Source organism: Mauremys mutica, chromosome 9 (assembly GCF_020497125.1).
Source record: "Mauremys mutica isolate MM-2020 ecotype Southern chromosome 9, ASM2049712v1, whole genome shotgun sequence".
Classification (NCBI taxonomy): Eukaryota; Metazoa; Chordata; order Testudines; family Geoemydidae; genus Mauremys; species Mauremys mutica.
This window is the reverse complement of record NC_059080.1, coordinates 89,541,675-89,557,077: the sequence shown is the minus strand read 5'-3', so window position 1 is coordinate 89,557,077 and position 15,403 is coordinate 89,541,675. Positions and strand designations below refer to the sequence as shown.

The following is a 15,403-nucleotide window of genomic DNA, read 5'->3' as shown; positions in this document are numbered from 1 at the left end:
TGTAGCAAACTCCTACCTGCAGCACCATTGTGGCATAGCTGCAGTGCTACAGCTGCACTGCTGTAGCACTTGTAATGTAGACATACCCTTAAATGGCGATAGGACAACTGGGCTCTGATCTCTGACTGGTGCCTCTACTTAAATCCAAATAAAAAATAATAGTAAACTGGGTTCAAAGTCATGCTCCACCACAGGCTGGGTGAGCTTGGATAAGTCACTTACTCTCTCTGTGCGTCAGTCCCCCACCTGTAAAATGAGGATAACAGCACTATTCAACCTCATAGGGGTGTTTGTGAGGTTTTTGGCTACAGCAACAAGGAGAGGCCATGAAGTGTCTAGACAGATAGATGTCTATTACCCATACCAGTGCTGCTCAGCTTTTTGTGGCAACTTTTACCAGTAGAGTGATAATTGCCTGTTCATGATGCCAACTGTGGATTAGCCGTCTTTGAATCAGTTACCAACAGATCTACAGCAGTCCAAGGTTCCAGTTTCCACAAGGCAATAGCAACTTGTTTCTGGAGTGTTATTCCCTCTTTCATCCAGGTGTACTGGAGTCCAAGGATTGGGGTAAGCTTCTCACACAGCTAAAGGAATGTTGCTTTCCTCATATGAGAGTCTGGGGCCCACTGCTGGTCATTGCATATTTCTATCATAATGGATTCCCACCACTCTATGCTTGTAGCCCTGATCCAGCTCTGATCTCCACAGGGGAAAAACACATCATCTAAGTCCATGTCTCTGTGTCCGCAAGGTGCTGGCCTTTACTCCTTCTGCTTGTAATAGCAAGCTGCCACTATCTTCTGTGGGCAAAAAGCCACCCTTGAAACACGTGACATCACCCAGCTTTGGCAGTTGCATGCCAGAGAAATATGATCTCCATAAAAAACAGCATCTGTCAGTTCCAGTTGTTAGACTGAATGGGATCCATACCTGACAGCACAAGGATGTAATAGCACATGAAACATGAGAAACAACCAGAAATCTTTGTATCGCTCATTATTAGATACAGCATCAGTGTGGACATGGGGCACGACAGCCAGGATGTGGAACTCAGATGCTGTGGTCACACTCTGTCAAATAAGGACTTAGCTACATGGGGAAATGTAGAAGCATAACTATAGCAGTATAATTCTATCAGCATAGTTATTCTGGTAAATTCCCCATATAGATAAGCCCTTAGGCTAAAGCAAGATGGCTAAGACCTGGTCTACACCTAAAATTTAGAGTGACCTAGCTACGTTGTTCAGTGGCTGTGAAAAATTCACACCACAACACCATAGATAAGCTGACAGATGTGGCTTAGGGTGACCAGATGACAAAGATGAAATATCGGGACGTGGGAGCAGAGTAAAAAAAAAAGAAAAAAAAAAGCCTGCGACGGGGAAAAAAAAAAAAGCCGCCGAGCTCCCCCCCACCGCCAGAAGCTGGACAGGAGCAGTTAGCAGGGTGAGTGCGGGGGGCAGCTGATCAGCACAAGCCTGGGAGGGAGGAGGAATGCGGCATGCTTGGGGAAGAGGTGGGGCCAGGGCAGGGATTTGGGGAGGGATACATCCGTCGGGACGCGGGACAAACAAGCAGATATCGGGACAGTCCCGATAAAATCGGGACGTCTGGTCACCCTAATGCGGCTACCTCACTGCAGCACCCGTAGTGTAGATACAGGCTAATTCATGAGTCTTCCAATCTCTGCATACAGAAGCAGCACCTCCCCCACACAACTCTGTCTTCTTCAAACACCACCTTCAGCCCCACCTTGTCCTTAAAGGGGCAGCTCCTGTTAGCCAGAATACAAACACTGAAAATAGAACACCAAAACAAATATTAACACAACACCCAAATTCATCTCTAAATATGTTTTGCAATATAAATTCATTTAAATAATTATTCCTGTGTTCTCAAGCTAACAAATGTATTTTTCCTCCTAGACATGTCAGCAGGTTGGAGTGACTGGTGTGGGAGGCATAATGTTATCCTCTATGAAGAGTAGCCTGAAGTGGGGATATAATAAGTTTGAATACAATTATTTGTGGAACTAGCCATCACCTATAGCCACCAACTAAAATCTCTCCAGCACATCATCAAGGATCTACAACCTATCTTGAAGGACGATCCCTCACTCTCACAGACCTCGGGAGACAGGCCAGTCCTCGCTTACAGACCGCTCCCCCCTAACCTGAAGGAAATACCAGCAACTGCACACCATACAAGAAAAACACTAACCCAGGAACCAATCCCTGCAACAAAGCCCGTTGCCAACTCTGTCCTCGTATCTATTCAAAGGACACCATCATAGGACCTAATCACATCAGCCACACCATCAGGGAGTCGCTCACCTGCACATCTACCAATGTGCTATATGCCATCATGTGCCAGCAATGCCCCTCTGCCATGTACATTGGCCAAACCAGACAGTCTCTGTGCAAAAGAATAAATGGACACAAATCAGAAATCAAGAATTGTAACATTAAAAAACCAGTAGGAGAACATTTCAGTCTCCCTGGACACTCAATAACAGACTTAAAAGTGGCCATTCTTCAACAAAAAAACCTTAAAAAATAGAATTCAGTGAAAAACTGCAGAACTGGAATTAATTTGCAGACTTGACACCATTAAATTAGGCCTGAATAAAGACTGGGAGTGGGTGGGTCACTACAAAAAATCATTTTCCCTCTGTTGATACTCACCCCTTCTTGTCAACTGTTGGGAATGGGCCACGTCCACCCTAATTGAATTGGCCTCATTAGCACTGCCCCCCAACTTGGTAAGGCAACTCCCATTTTTTCATATGATGTATATTTATACTCGCCTACTGTATTTTCCACTCCATGCATCTGATGAAGTGGGTTATAGCCCATGAAAGCTTATGCCCAAATAAATTTGTTAGTCTCTAAAGTGCCACAAGGACTCCTTGTTTTTGTTTGTGAACTAGCATTAGAATGTTGGGTAGCAGGATTCCTGGGTTCTGTTCCTGCTTCTGTTAGCAGAGTACAACCTAGTAGTTAGAAAGAGCATAGCAAATATAACGATGCCCCTTCTTCACTCAGCTATGGGAACTGAACCTGGGATCTCAAAGCATAAACCTTTACTAGAGCACAACAATAGTGCACATTAGGATGGTGGTAGTAGCAGACTCATAAACCTCTATATGCATCTAACCACTAGAAAGAGAAAAAGATCCACATAGCATAAGTTAGACAAGCATATTTTGGCCCATTTATCTGAAAGGCAGTGTGGTAAAGTCAGCCTGGTCAGCTCTGGCCCACCGTCTCTCTCTGTTGGGGGAGCGATAGCTGCTTGTGAGCTAGTGCTCTGCGGATTTGGCTACTAAACTCCAAAATGAGGCAAGGGTAGAATGCGAGGTGAGAGGCTCGCTCCAGGCCTGGTGTTTCATAGGTGGTGGGGGGACCATGCCAATTATGCCTAGGGTTGCCAACAGTCCCTTATTACAAGGAATGTCCCTTATCTTCTCATCTCTGTACAAGATCAGGAATTGCTGAGTGCTGCAAAAAGGAGCAAGAAATACTCCTGATGAATGTAAAAGCAGCAAAGAATCCTGTGGCACCTTATAGACTAACAGACGTTTTGCAGCATGAGCTTTCGTGGGTGAATACCCACTTCTTCTCTTGCATCTGAAGAAGTGGGTATTCACCCACGAAAGCTCATGCTGCAAAACGTCTGTTAGTCTATAAGGTGCCACAGGATTCTTTGCTGCTTTTACAGATCCAGACTAACACGGCTACCCCTCTGATACCTGATGAATGTAGGTGAGTACTGCTTATTATTAATACTACTAATAATAATAGGTTTGAGGACTTATTGTTGTTTTTACTAATACTAATAATATCATCAGGAAGAGGAGTGGTGCAGGGCCCCTTTACACGCTTTGAAGTTGCCTCGGTAGTAATGGCCGCCAGCGTCACGTGACAGCTGCTGGGGGGGGGGGTGAGGAGGTATTATGACCCAAGCCGCTTTCCATAGTAGGCGAGACGCGGATCATCCCTACATGCCTGTGGGCAAACCTGTTTCCGGTTGGAGAGACGCCCCAAGCGGAAGTGCCGTTGCTTCAAGGCATGTGGAGGAGAGGCGGCTCGAGGAGGGGGAAAGTGAACTTTCCGCACCACGTGGTCAGACTCCAACCAATGCTGAGCGGCGGTGAATCCTCACGGTAGGGGCGGGGCGCGGCGCGCGGGTGAGCCGGAAGTTTGTGCGCTCCGGGTCACATGGAAGGGGCGGAGGCACACAGAGCCCCGCCTAACCTGACCTCCTGGCAGCCAATGAGAGCTGCGCCCGCGGGTACAAAGCGGAAGGGGGTGGGCGGGGGAGTAGAGGAGTGCGCGTGAGGTTGTGCCGCTCTGTCCTGTCTCCCTCCCTTCCCCCCCGGCTGCCGTAGCGCTAGAGGCCGGGCGCGTGTGCGCAGCGAGCGACGCTCCGTTTCCAATCGGCGGGTAAGGGCCGGGCCGGGCGCGCGCCGCTCCCGGCCGCGGGGGTTGCCGGCGCGGGGTCGGGCCGCCCCGCTCTGAGCCGGGAGCCCCGTGGGCGGTTGGGGCCCGGCGTGAGGTACTCGCCCCCCTACCCCCCCGCACGCTCCGTGTGGGGCCAGGGCGGCTCTGTCCCCGCGCTCCGGCCGGGCGCTGCCGCGGCGTCGCCACAGGCACGTGGGCAGGGCCGGGTGCCCTGGAGGCCTCCCTCGCGCCGCTGGCCGGCCCGGGGCAGGCGGACCGTGCCCAGCGGCGGGGCTGCCCGGGCAGCCAGCAGCCCGCCAGCCTGGGCGCAGCGCGGGGCAGGACACGTGCACTGCAGCTCAACCGCCTGCGCTGGCCCGGGCTCAGGGGCTGCTTAATTGCTGTGTAACTGCTCGGGTTGCGGCCCCAGCGCTGGGACACCCCCCACCCCCGCCACGTGTCTCTGAGCTGTCTGGTTGCTGGTAAAAGCTGCATCTTCTTCTTATTCTCTAGTGGTACCTACTGACGGACCCAGCGCACCATGGCCGATGAGATCGACTTCACCACTGGAGATGCGGGTGCTTCCTCCACCTACCCCATGCAATGCTCCGCGCTGCGCAAGAACGGCTTCGTCGTGCTCAAGGGACGTCCTTGCAAAATTGTGGAAATGTCAACCTCTAAGACTGGCAAGCACGGTCATGCCAAGGTAAACAAGACTGGCACACTCATACCTTTGCTTTTGGGCTTGAATATCTCCTTATATTTACATAAACGTGTGTGTTTTAAATAAATTAATTATACACACTGCACAAATCACCTGTCAAATCCTTAGATACACTTCTAGTCCTTCCAGTTATGGAATAATTATGTACATAATACCAGTGTGCCTGTGCCTCAGAGCAAGTTTTCTATACTATTCAATGCCAATTCTACAGCAAGTGACAAACAGTGGGGGTGATATTCAACACAAGAGCTCATGTATGCCTTTTGCTTGAGGAATCTTGAAACTTTCATGGGGATGAACTAGAATTTATGGACTTGATGGAAGTGCTCTGAGAAGGTAGAGGGATTACAGACTAGCCTTTGCCTAAAGAAGGATTTGAAAGGTGTTGAGTAATGCATGTTAACAGCCTATTGTAGACAACTGGAGGTGCCTCTGACATATTAAAGGACTCAGTATAACCCATTTAATAGACTTTCCAAATCCTAATTTAGACAATCTAGAATTAAGGTACAGTACTGTGTGGAAGAGTTGTGCGCCCCCCCCCCCCATCACACACACACTTTCACTCACTTTCTGAGACTATCTAAATGGCTTGGCTAAGTAGACATACTTTGCACTAGTTCTTGGTATGGCTTCACTTAGATTCTTGTGTCTCTAGCTAACTAGCAATTAACTGATATACTTAATGTGTGTTGGGTTTTTTTTTTTTGAAGGCTGGTGTAGACACTCCCTTGCCACTGTTCTAGGTGACACATACTTGGCTTTTACCACATGCTAATTGAGTACTTAAGTCTTCATTACACTTGCTACCTTGAAGTAGAAGCCTATGGTATGTCTGTCATCTAAACGATAGAGGCTAACAGCAATTAACTAAAGATACAAAAAAAAAATCTGAGACCCACACCCACCCCTGGGAGCAGTAAGGAGATATGTGGGTTTATTTGGGAACGGGGGAACACACACTCTCATGACTTTAAAAAGTTCTGATCATACCCTCGGCTTGGTCTACATCTCCATAGGTTGACTAGCTACATCAGACAAGGCTGTGTGTTGATTACCTATATCAATGGAAAATGTTTTCTGTTGATGCAGGGAGCATATGTGCTATGGTGCTACAGCAGTGCTGTGGTAGCTGTGCAGCTGTAGAGGCCATAGTGTAGACATACCTGGTTTCTCTTCAGATCGTATAAATCTTTCTCTAGAAACTGTTCTTAAAGCTAGTTTTAATGTCTTCAGTGCCTACCAGCAGCTAAAATGCCCTGAAATAATTACCAAAATAAAGATAAGGGCAGGTAACCACCTTGTTTGTTGGGGTCTCTTAGTTAAGTGTCCTGGAAACAGCCCAGATTCTGATGTTTAAAAGGGTGGACAGAGAGACCTTAGTTGGAGTTAACAGTTGATAGCCTGGTTTATACCAGAGTTTAGTCTACATTCCATTGTGGTAATACTAGTTCAGTTCAGTCTGGCAATCATGGGAGTCTTAGCATAGACATGTAACAGCGCAAATAGGTCTAAGGCCATAGCAAAAAGGCTTGTGAACAGGTTAGTTTGGTGTTGGCAATACTGGGGAGTTCCTAGAAATGCCCCCAATACTGGAGGAGAAGGGCTTAAATCCCATTTCCCTCTCATCTTTCAGGCCTGGCCCAAGATAAGGTTTGTAAGTATATATCTATACCAGCACACACTTCTTACTGTGGGCTTGGGAAAAGAGACCTTTTGGCATTGCTATACTAGTTAAGAGTGAAATCTTTTTCACACTCCTAACCAACATAGCCTTAGTCTCAAATCTAGTGAGTTCACTGTAGAACTGGGATACCAAGGCTCTAATTTTCTTACAATCTTCCTTTGTGACAAATGGTTCAGACAATCTTCATATGTGACCGGGGGTTGGGGAAAGGGTACAAGCAGAACTTTTTCTTTTTCACGTTACCCATAAACTCTTGGAATAAAATTCTTGTGCCTCCTGTTCAAGTGGAATTGGTTTTGTGTGTAAACTGAACCAGTAACTGAAACTCTTGCCTTGAACAATGGGCTGCCAGTGACTGTTCCTAATTGGAGAAAAACTAATTGTTTTTTACTACTGTTCTTGCAGGTTCATTTGGTTGGTATTGATATATTCACTGGCAAAAAATATGAAGATATCTGCCCATCTACTCATAACATGGATGTTCCAAATATCAAGAGGAATGACTATCAAGTGAGTCTGTTTACCGATGGTGCTATTAGACTGCTTCCTAACTGTTGCCATAATGACCAATTTAATTTACTTGTAGTAACTGAGCTCTACTCCTAAACTGCATGTCATAATTTTTTTAGCTAGCTTAAACTAAAGTTGATTCTCCCACTTCAGACCCCTTTTTCTTTCTCTTCTGAGGGTAGTTATTGCTCCCTTATTGAGCATACTAGCAGTGCACTCTAAAATTTTGGCCTGAAGTCTGGGATGTTACCTTCATTATGCTGTCAGGGAGTACAAGACGGTAATATGACTCTATAATGGGGAAAGGAGAATGGTTATATACTGGAGGATGGGAAAGAGTCTTTCCCAGCCCCTGTAGTAAAGATAATCTTGGATAAGATTTCAGGACTTCCTAAGAGCAGCACATTTACTCTTGGCTGTATCTGATTCTGCCTATGAATTTCTTTTGAATTGAAATTGACTTGAACCTTTTAGATGGCACTGCTCCAAAGTCATTCTGATCCTCCTGAACACTATTGAAGAGTGTAGATGCAGGGAACTGGTTCACAAATTTCCTTTGTTAACTTTTTTGACGTGTTAGAAGAATGCTGACAAATTAACTAGACCTCAAATCTCTGCCACCTGCCAGTCTACTTTTCACTTCTCCATAACATAATTAACATCTTAGGATAGTCAAGATTCTAGCCTTGTCACTTCTATTAAGGCTTTTAGTCTGTGTGAAGCAACAGCTGTGATGAATTCAGAGTGCACTGAGTTAGGGACACTAGAAATTCAGTCAGCTAACTTGGTGCAAATGAAGTCAAAAGGTGGATCACTCTGAAGTAATGAATTATGGAGGATGGTAGCAAAATATGGTAGAGTTCATCTTAAAGTCATTTAGTTGATTTCTGTCCAGATGAAATGACATCCTCAATTAGTATTAATTGGCCAACTCAAGGTCACATGGTTAGATTACTAATGCTAAACCTCCTAATCAAGGTGGACTGTTCTTTATTGCCCTGGTGTGCATCATGTATTCTGCAGCCTGTAGTATACATGTTCTGGATAGTAACTGTTCTTCAGAGCTGTTGGTTCTACATGCCAAGTACTAAATCACAATTTTATGGAGCTTGAGCTTCCCATTTGGATTTTTAGGACTACTGTCCTGGTTCTTTAGCTTCACTTTAGAGGTCCCTCTAGTAAGTTACTGAAAAGTAAGGCCCTCTCTAGATCTGTTATGAAAGTTCCTATATCCTATGTGATGCACTCTTATGGGAAATTCCAGCCTTTTGTTGTCCAAAGCTAGTTATTTTCTTAACTATTACCATTCAAAAATTAGAAATAGCTTAACTTTCATACAGAAAATGGCAGTCAGATTTTCTTCCTGACTCACCTTGTGTTTGCCTTGTAAAGCAGCACTTAAGAGCTAGAGTTAAAAACCACTGCAGTGGTTCATTCAGATGTGGTGGTCTAGAGATGGCTTATTTATTTTGTAGTTGTGCTACCATTCAGGACATTATTACCCCTGTGCTTAATAACTTGCACATTTGTTTTCAGTGGTCAACTTAGCTTAGCAGAAGCTAATAGCTTTCAATCGCTTCTCTTGAAAGGTCATTTAAAACTGTCAAATGTCATGATTTGCACTCTGATTAGGCAACAAAATTAACATGACTTAACGCAGAATGTGTCTCCAAACTACTGTGATATTAGAAGCAGCAAGTAACAGGATGGCCTAGTTTCAATATTTTGATACACTGAACTAATACAGACTAGCAAATCTTGCTATTTAGACAAATTAGCAGTATGAATTTTCTAAAAACCAACTTCTCCCTGTAGCTGATCTGTATTCAGGATGGCTACCTCTCTCTGCTGACAGAAACCGGTGATGTTCGTGAGGATCTGAAGCTGCCAGAAGGTGAACTAGGCAAAGAAATAGAGGGCAAATACAATGCAGGTGAAGATGTACAGGTAAGAACAGAAAGCAATTAAGGTGCCACTAAAAAGCAAGTTTAAAGACACTTTCCATAAGAGTCTGATAAAGAATGGTCCTGGTCTTATGCTTCCAAATTCAGATTGTGACAATACCTGTTTCCCACACTCAAACTCCTTCCTACCAAATTTAGGAGTATAGCTACTTTGAAACGAACCCAGCTCAGGCAATAGCCCAGCTCAGGCAATTAACAGTGGTCTCCCTTCTGTGGTTGATGGAAAGCTTGCTGGTTCTCACCTCAGCTGCATTTGCATGTTCCCAGACTCTTTGCTGTTCCACAAACTAGAAATTACAAGCCAAGTTGAGGCCTGGTCTAAACTTCAGTTTTGCTGGCATAGTGGTGTGGGCTCAGAGCATCGGGGGGGATTACACCATTACTCAACAAAGCTGTAAAGGTAAAAGCTCTAACGGAAATCCATCTTGTATGAGCAAAAGCATGCTCTTGCAAGTATAAACTGCATCTCCACTAGAAGGGTTTGTCAGTATAGATAGGTCTAGCTGTCTCTAACATCTGCTATGAGAGAAGAACCTAGAGCTGCCAGTCACTAACAGATGACCAAACAGCAGGGTAAAGAAAGGGATGCATATCTAGAGAGAGTGATCACAGATGGAATGACCAGGTGTAGAACTCTTTCTGTATTAAAGACAGAGTAAATACACTTCCATGTTGTCTGTAGTTACTGCTACTTCCTCAATAAGAGGAGGTAGGATAGGAGTCCCTCCAACATTAGTTTTCGTGTTGTTTTAAGTCTCTTGTGATTAAGTTATCTGTACATTTTTAATGTTTCTTTTGTCTCTAGGTGTCAGTCATGTGTGCAATGAGCGAAGAATATGCTGTAGCCATAAAGCCCTGCAAATAAATGGGATCTCCAGGCTCGAGCAATTGCTCAGGTCCAGACAAACCACAGATCTTAAATTTGGTTCTGATTGTCACCAAAGCTATGGCCTTCACAAGCAACCTCATTTCTTTTTGGATTGTTTCAAAATAGTGCTGGATTCTGGATTAGTGTTGCAGGCTGACTGGCAATTTTCATAATCACTGAGGTTTTAATTCCTTATGAATTGTGTAACTAACATGCCTGTAGGTTTCAGTTCATGGGTCCAAGAAACCTGATGGTTTCATTCATTAGCAGGTATATTTTATTTGTTTGGGCAAAACATGTTTTTCTGTGTAAACAGACAATGTACAGTATTCAGGGGATTTTAGATAAGATAGTAGATGGTATCTAGGATTATAAATTAACCTAGAACATAAATAGTATTTAGTTTTTTGCCATAAAATTTAGCTAGAACTGACATAATATAGAATTGTTTTAACTTAAAGATTAATATCTTTTTGTATTGGAATTCTCACTGAATTGTGGGTGCTGATCGCATTTCTTAGACCATGAAACTCAAGTGATTAAAAAAATGCCAATTAGCTTGACAACGTCCTGGTGGCCATGTGCAACTAACTGTATTACCTCTTGTTATAATCTCCCTTCGCCAACTTGTTGGCTTGCTTATTGTAACTTTATAAAAATGTCAATCTGCCTTTGGTGTAGGGCAGGCAGTCAGAATGTTGGTTGGATGTTACATAGCCAGATTAAAGGTGCACAAATAGGTGGGATTAGATGTTAAAGTGACAGACTTTCACTTGAGGCCTTTGTCAGACTTAAAAAATAAAAATAGAAAAATGCAGTTCAGTTCTTATTGTATTATCTGAAACTATTGAAAAGGAGTGATTAACTCCACAGGAATCTCTTGCAGTGCTTCCAGTGTTAGGTGTAAATGTTCAGGTTCTAACTACTTTGATTTTGTAGCATAAGGAGTATAGGTTTTTGACCACTTTTTTTTTTTAAATGAATTGTAGCATTGGAATTTAAATGCACATCTTTTTCTTGTATAAAGGAAACCTAACTTCAAATGCAAAAAAGTTTGCATTTATAAAAGTAAAATATAGGCCCAGCAGACATCAATATAAAACATAATCATGGCTCAAATATAGGAGTAGTATTAAGTTACTACATGTAACTGTTCTAGAAATAAACATGGTAGAAGCTACATAGGGTTGCCATCAATTTAGCAATTCCTGACTCATTTAAAAATGTGTATTTAGGCATGACTTCATTAACTTATTAATGGCAAACGTGAAAGGCTCTGCAAAACTGACAGAATTGTCACTAACTTAGCATCTTGTGCTTTCTGTATCGTGCTCTTACACACGAATTTCATTCTATTATAAATTCGTTCTCAGACTAGTTCATGGCTTAAACGTCAAGTCACATTTTCCTATAATGGGGCTTGGCAGAACTAGATTTTTTTATATTAAGCATTTTTATCAAATTCTAAATTTCAGTTGTAGGAAATTTGGGAGCAGGGTCAGATTCAAAGTTAATTATAAATCTCTAAAACACAAATGGCCAACATCACGTGTCAATCTACATTTAGATGTCCTTAAATCAAACTAAGTTCTCAAGCAGCATTTTTCTTTCTGTACATTTTGTTTATCACTGTAGATATTTTAGTTGGTTTGTGAGCATGGTCAAATGGATATTTACTGAGAGATTAAAAATCTGTCCTTCCAAGCCTACTTCTAATGAACGGCTTTATAAATTTGCCTTAATGAATGGCTATTGACTAATTTGGGACGATTTAAATACTTGGAATGCTGCCCTTGCAAAACATACACTGTTCATAATCTTTCATTGACTGCAGGAGCCATGACTTCATGCTACTATACACTATCTTAAAATAGCAGTAGGAACTCTCCAACCTACTAAAGGGGTTGGAGCAGAGCAACTATCTTATTTTATAAGCTGAACTTGTATATGAAACCTAGACTACATCATGGTAGACTACAGTGACCCTAAGTGATGAAAAGTAAAACCGACACACTGAAGGTATGCATGTGCCTAGTATACCATGATAGAAGGGGACAAGCATCATGCAGCTCAGGCTAGCAATAAATAGCTACCTAATCCATCTCAAAGCACAATGTACTGTAACTATCCTTACAGCAGTCAAGTATCACTACATATTTCTGCCTTGCTTACAGGGCATTGTGATTGAACTTCCTAAATAGCACCTTGTTTCGTATGCAACAATAAACTTGATTCTTAAAACAAGGCTCTGCACCCTATTACAGGCTGAAACCTGTGTAAACTATAGTGCTTTCTTAAGAGCTAAACCTCAATACACTCCTTGTCTTCCTGTAGGCTACCAGGAAGTGGAGTGTAGGGGGGGTAGGAGGGGACAACAGTGTTTGTCATGATGTTTCAATATCTCATGGTGTGGGTCAATAAAAAACAGTGCCTCTGGACCTGGTCTTAAGGGCAAAATGAGGTGCCTGCAACCAGCTAGGATGTCTAGCACTGACACAACCAAGCTAATGCAAGTTCTGGCTGCTATAACTATATATTAAAATATAGTTCAAAGGCTGGACAAATTCAACTAGTGTAGCATCTTACTGTGTTAGTACAATTTTAAAGGTCACATATGCAACTAAAACATTTGATGCAATCAGACATTGGATGCAGCTCATCCACAAGTATGTCCAAAAAGTACAGGACTAGCTATCTCAAAGTAGTCCCTTGATTGAGAGATTTCTTAAGGCTAAAAGGCAGTTCTACTAACCACTGCCTGCAGTTCTTCAAAGTGTAGGTTTGAGATGGCAGTACTTCTCCAAGCAAGAGTTCTGTTGGCTGGTTCTGTAGCAGTCTTGCATATAACTAAATTCCTATTGCTTATCCACCTTTGTAAGGCACTTTGAGATCTAAGAAAGTAATTTTCTCTAGGCAATTCCATATGTATGACAACGTAATAATTAATCTATTACTAGTATCTTGGACACTTCATCAGTTAAGTTACAGTATTATGTTTTACTAAACTTAAAACCAATGTTTGAGCCATTTCTTTAATGGCAAGCTATTTCAGCTTACTGTCAAGTCAATAAACCTTAAATTTGCTACTAGTAGCAATTCAAACGGCTGCATCTTCAGAAACAACATGAGGGTGAATTTCTTGCTCTCAAAGCTTCACTTTAAAACAGATCTCATCTATTTACCTGGTTTGTACTACTAGCTTCTAAATTAAGGCTTTTATTAACTTGCTGCTACCAGAACATGAAAACTGCTGCAGTTCCCTAAATTAAAAGGTGGAAAACTAGAGGGTGTAGGAAATATTTTCACTTACTGTTACACTTTTATGGCACCAGTCTTTATAGGGTTTTTGTCTTTTCAATTCTTTAAATGTACTATAGGCTGTTTTTTGCCTCAAGTGTTGGTAAATATTTAACAACTTAAATGGACCCTTTTAATTTTTGCTTGATATAGTTGCTTTTCAATTCAACTATTGCCAGTTGAGCCATGATTTGAATGCATTGTTCTCAGGGCTGAAGTTCATTATTTTAACAGTAACTGCTTGCAAGTCTCTTACAGGGTTTTTTCTGATCCATAGTAGCCTGTAGCTTTCCCAAGATGGTGCACATCTGTATAGTCTCAGAATACTGTACTCTCCATAATCTTTAAAAGAATCACATTTGGGACAAGGTCAAACTATTGTAGTTAGTAGGTTTACTGAAGTCAAGCATGTTAAAATATTAAATGGGCTTCAAAATTCAATAACACTTTTTGTTGAATAATTAGAATATAGTTTGTTACAAGAATTCAGGTTTGGAAAGGAAGATTCAGTATGTCCTTACTATTAAGGCTGTTGGGTATCGCATTGAATTTTATGTATCAAGACAATTTTAATGAAGGTATAAATCTTAATGAATATATTATGCTGAACATACGGTGGAATTTTAGCTTTGCACAGTCCATTTAGAGCTTCTTGAGTCTCATTTTAACATCTGTAGTCTAACCCTAAAGTATTTGGCTTTTGAGGGTGATTCTGTATTGCGGTAAATAACCAGTGTAAACTTAGAAACTCTCTTGTTTAGTTTAAATGCTTGCTGCATATTGCTGTAAAATAAATGATACCCCATTATTCTCAAATTATTCTATATTATAAACATATCAAGTACTAGTCAATGTATTTTTTTAAAAAGGGAGAGGGAAGAGGAGAGGTTTTAATTACTGTATTTATGCAATGACATTTTACTAATCATAGCAAAAAGAAAACACCCTGTAAGTTATTGTATCTAGTCTTTAGGGATAAGTGAGCAAATAGACCTATTGGTTATCAGCTGGAAGGATTCAAATATTTATATATTGTAGAAGACATATTTAAAGTCATAAAACCAGCAACTTGAAAGGTATAACTGTACATCTTTCATTTGTGTAATAGTGAAGTTCTCAGTTACTAAGAGTAAGGGAAGTTTGTTTGGCTTACAAAAGATGATTGAAAGAAGGCCCTTTAACATTTAGATGATGATGAAGCTGGCTAAATGTTTCTATGAAATGTTTGCACATTTGACTTTTAGTTACAGCAAGGGGGATAGTGGAAGCTAAACTTAAGGTGCAGTCTTGAAATACCATTTTTTTTTTTGATTCACTGCCTTTAGCAATACTTTTGTTCATTCCATGTGAAAAACATTTTTTTTTAAACTAGAAGGGCTTGTCAAAGTTGTATTGGGGGTGGGGGGAAGTGCCGACTTTCTTGTCAAAAGAAATAAAATCAAACTCTAACATTTCACAGTGACTATTTCTTGACATGTTGTGTATATTGTAAATTTCTCCAAGAATAAAGAAATACCATAGTGATGGGCATGATATAAGAACCTGATTTCATCAGGAACTACTATTTGTATGTGAGTAAGTAAAAAAGCTTTGATGTTGGAAAAATACTTTCCTCACAAACTGAATGATAGTTTAGAAAGAACGGTGATGGCTCTCTGGATGCTGCAATCATGCCCCTTATAGATTTCTGTTTCCTCCAATTAAGAGAGGAAGCAAGGTTTTACTAATCCATTGCTTCTAACATAACAGACAAATAGAGTGACATGCTGCACAGAGGCATCATAAGAATGGTTGTACTTGGTTACATCAGTGGCCAATGCCAGGTTCTTCAGAGCAAATGAACAGGTAATCATCAAGTGATCCATCCGTCCATTCCCAGCTTCTGGCAAACACAGGCTAGAACCACCA

General features: G+C 41.8%; 1 protein-coding gene across 3 annotated transcripts; it reads left to right on the top strand.

Annotated features, from left to right (window-relative positions):
* Nucleotides 1-331: 331 nt before the first annotated feature.
* EIF5A2 (eukaryotic translation initiation factor 5A2) lies at nucleotides 332-15,019 on the top strand. 3 transcript variants are annotated; one of them, XM_045031502.1, is made up of 6 exons: nucleotides 332-570; nucleotides 3,486-3,538; nucleotides 4,956-5,151; nucleotides 7,262-7,366; nucleotides 9,182-9,313; nucleotides 10,136-15,019. In XM_045031502.1, exons 3-6 carry the CDS (start codon nucleotides 4,987-4,989, stop codon nucleotides 10,193-10,195), a joined length of 462 nt encoding a protein of 153 aa, XP_044887437.1. In that variant the 5' UTR covers nucleotides 332-570; nucleotides 3,486-3,538; nucleotides 4,956-4,986; the 3' UTR covers nucleotides 10,196-15,019. The 3 variants fall into 3 exon arrangements, with proteins under 3 accessions (XP_044887437.1, XP_044887435.1, XP_044887434.1); XM_045031500.1 differs by lacking the exons at nucleotides 332-570; nucleotides 3,486-3,538 and adding an exon at nucleotides 4,003-4,168 and having other exon boundaries at nucleotides 4,959-5,151; XM_045031499.1 differs by lacking the exons at nucleotides 332-570; nucleotides 3,486-3,538 and adding an exon at nucleotides 4,303-4,448 and having other exon boundaries at nucleotides 4,959-5,151.
* Nucleotides 15,020-15,403: the final 384 nt, after the last annotated feature.

Coding starts and splice junctions, on each gene's coding strand:
- EIF5A2 (XM_045031502.1), top strand. CDS start 4,987: ATGGCCGATGAGATCGACTTCACCACTGGAGATGCGGGTGCTTCCTCC. Junction 7,367..9,181: donor TCAAGAGGAATGACTATCAA/GTGAGTCTGTTT, acceptor TTCTCCCTGTAG/CTGATCTGTATTCAGGATGG. Junction 9,314..10,135: donor ATGCAGGTGAAGATGTACAG/GTAAGAACAGAA, acceptor TTTTGTCTCTAG/GTGTCAGTCATGTGTGCAAT.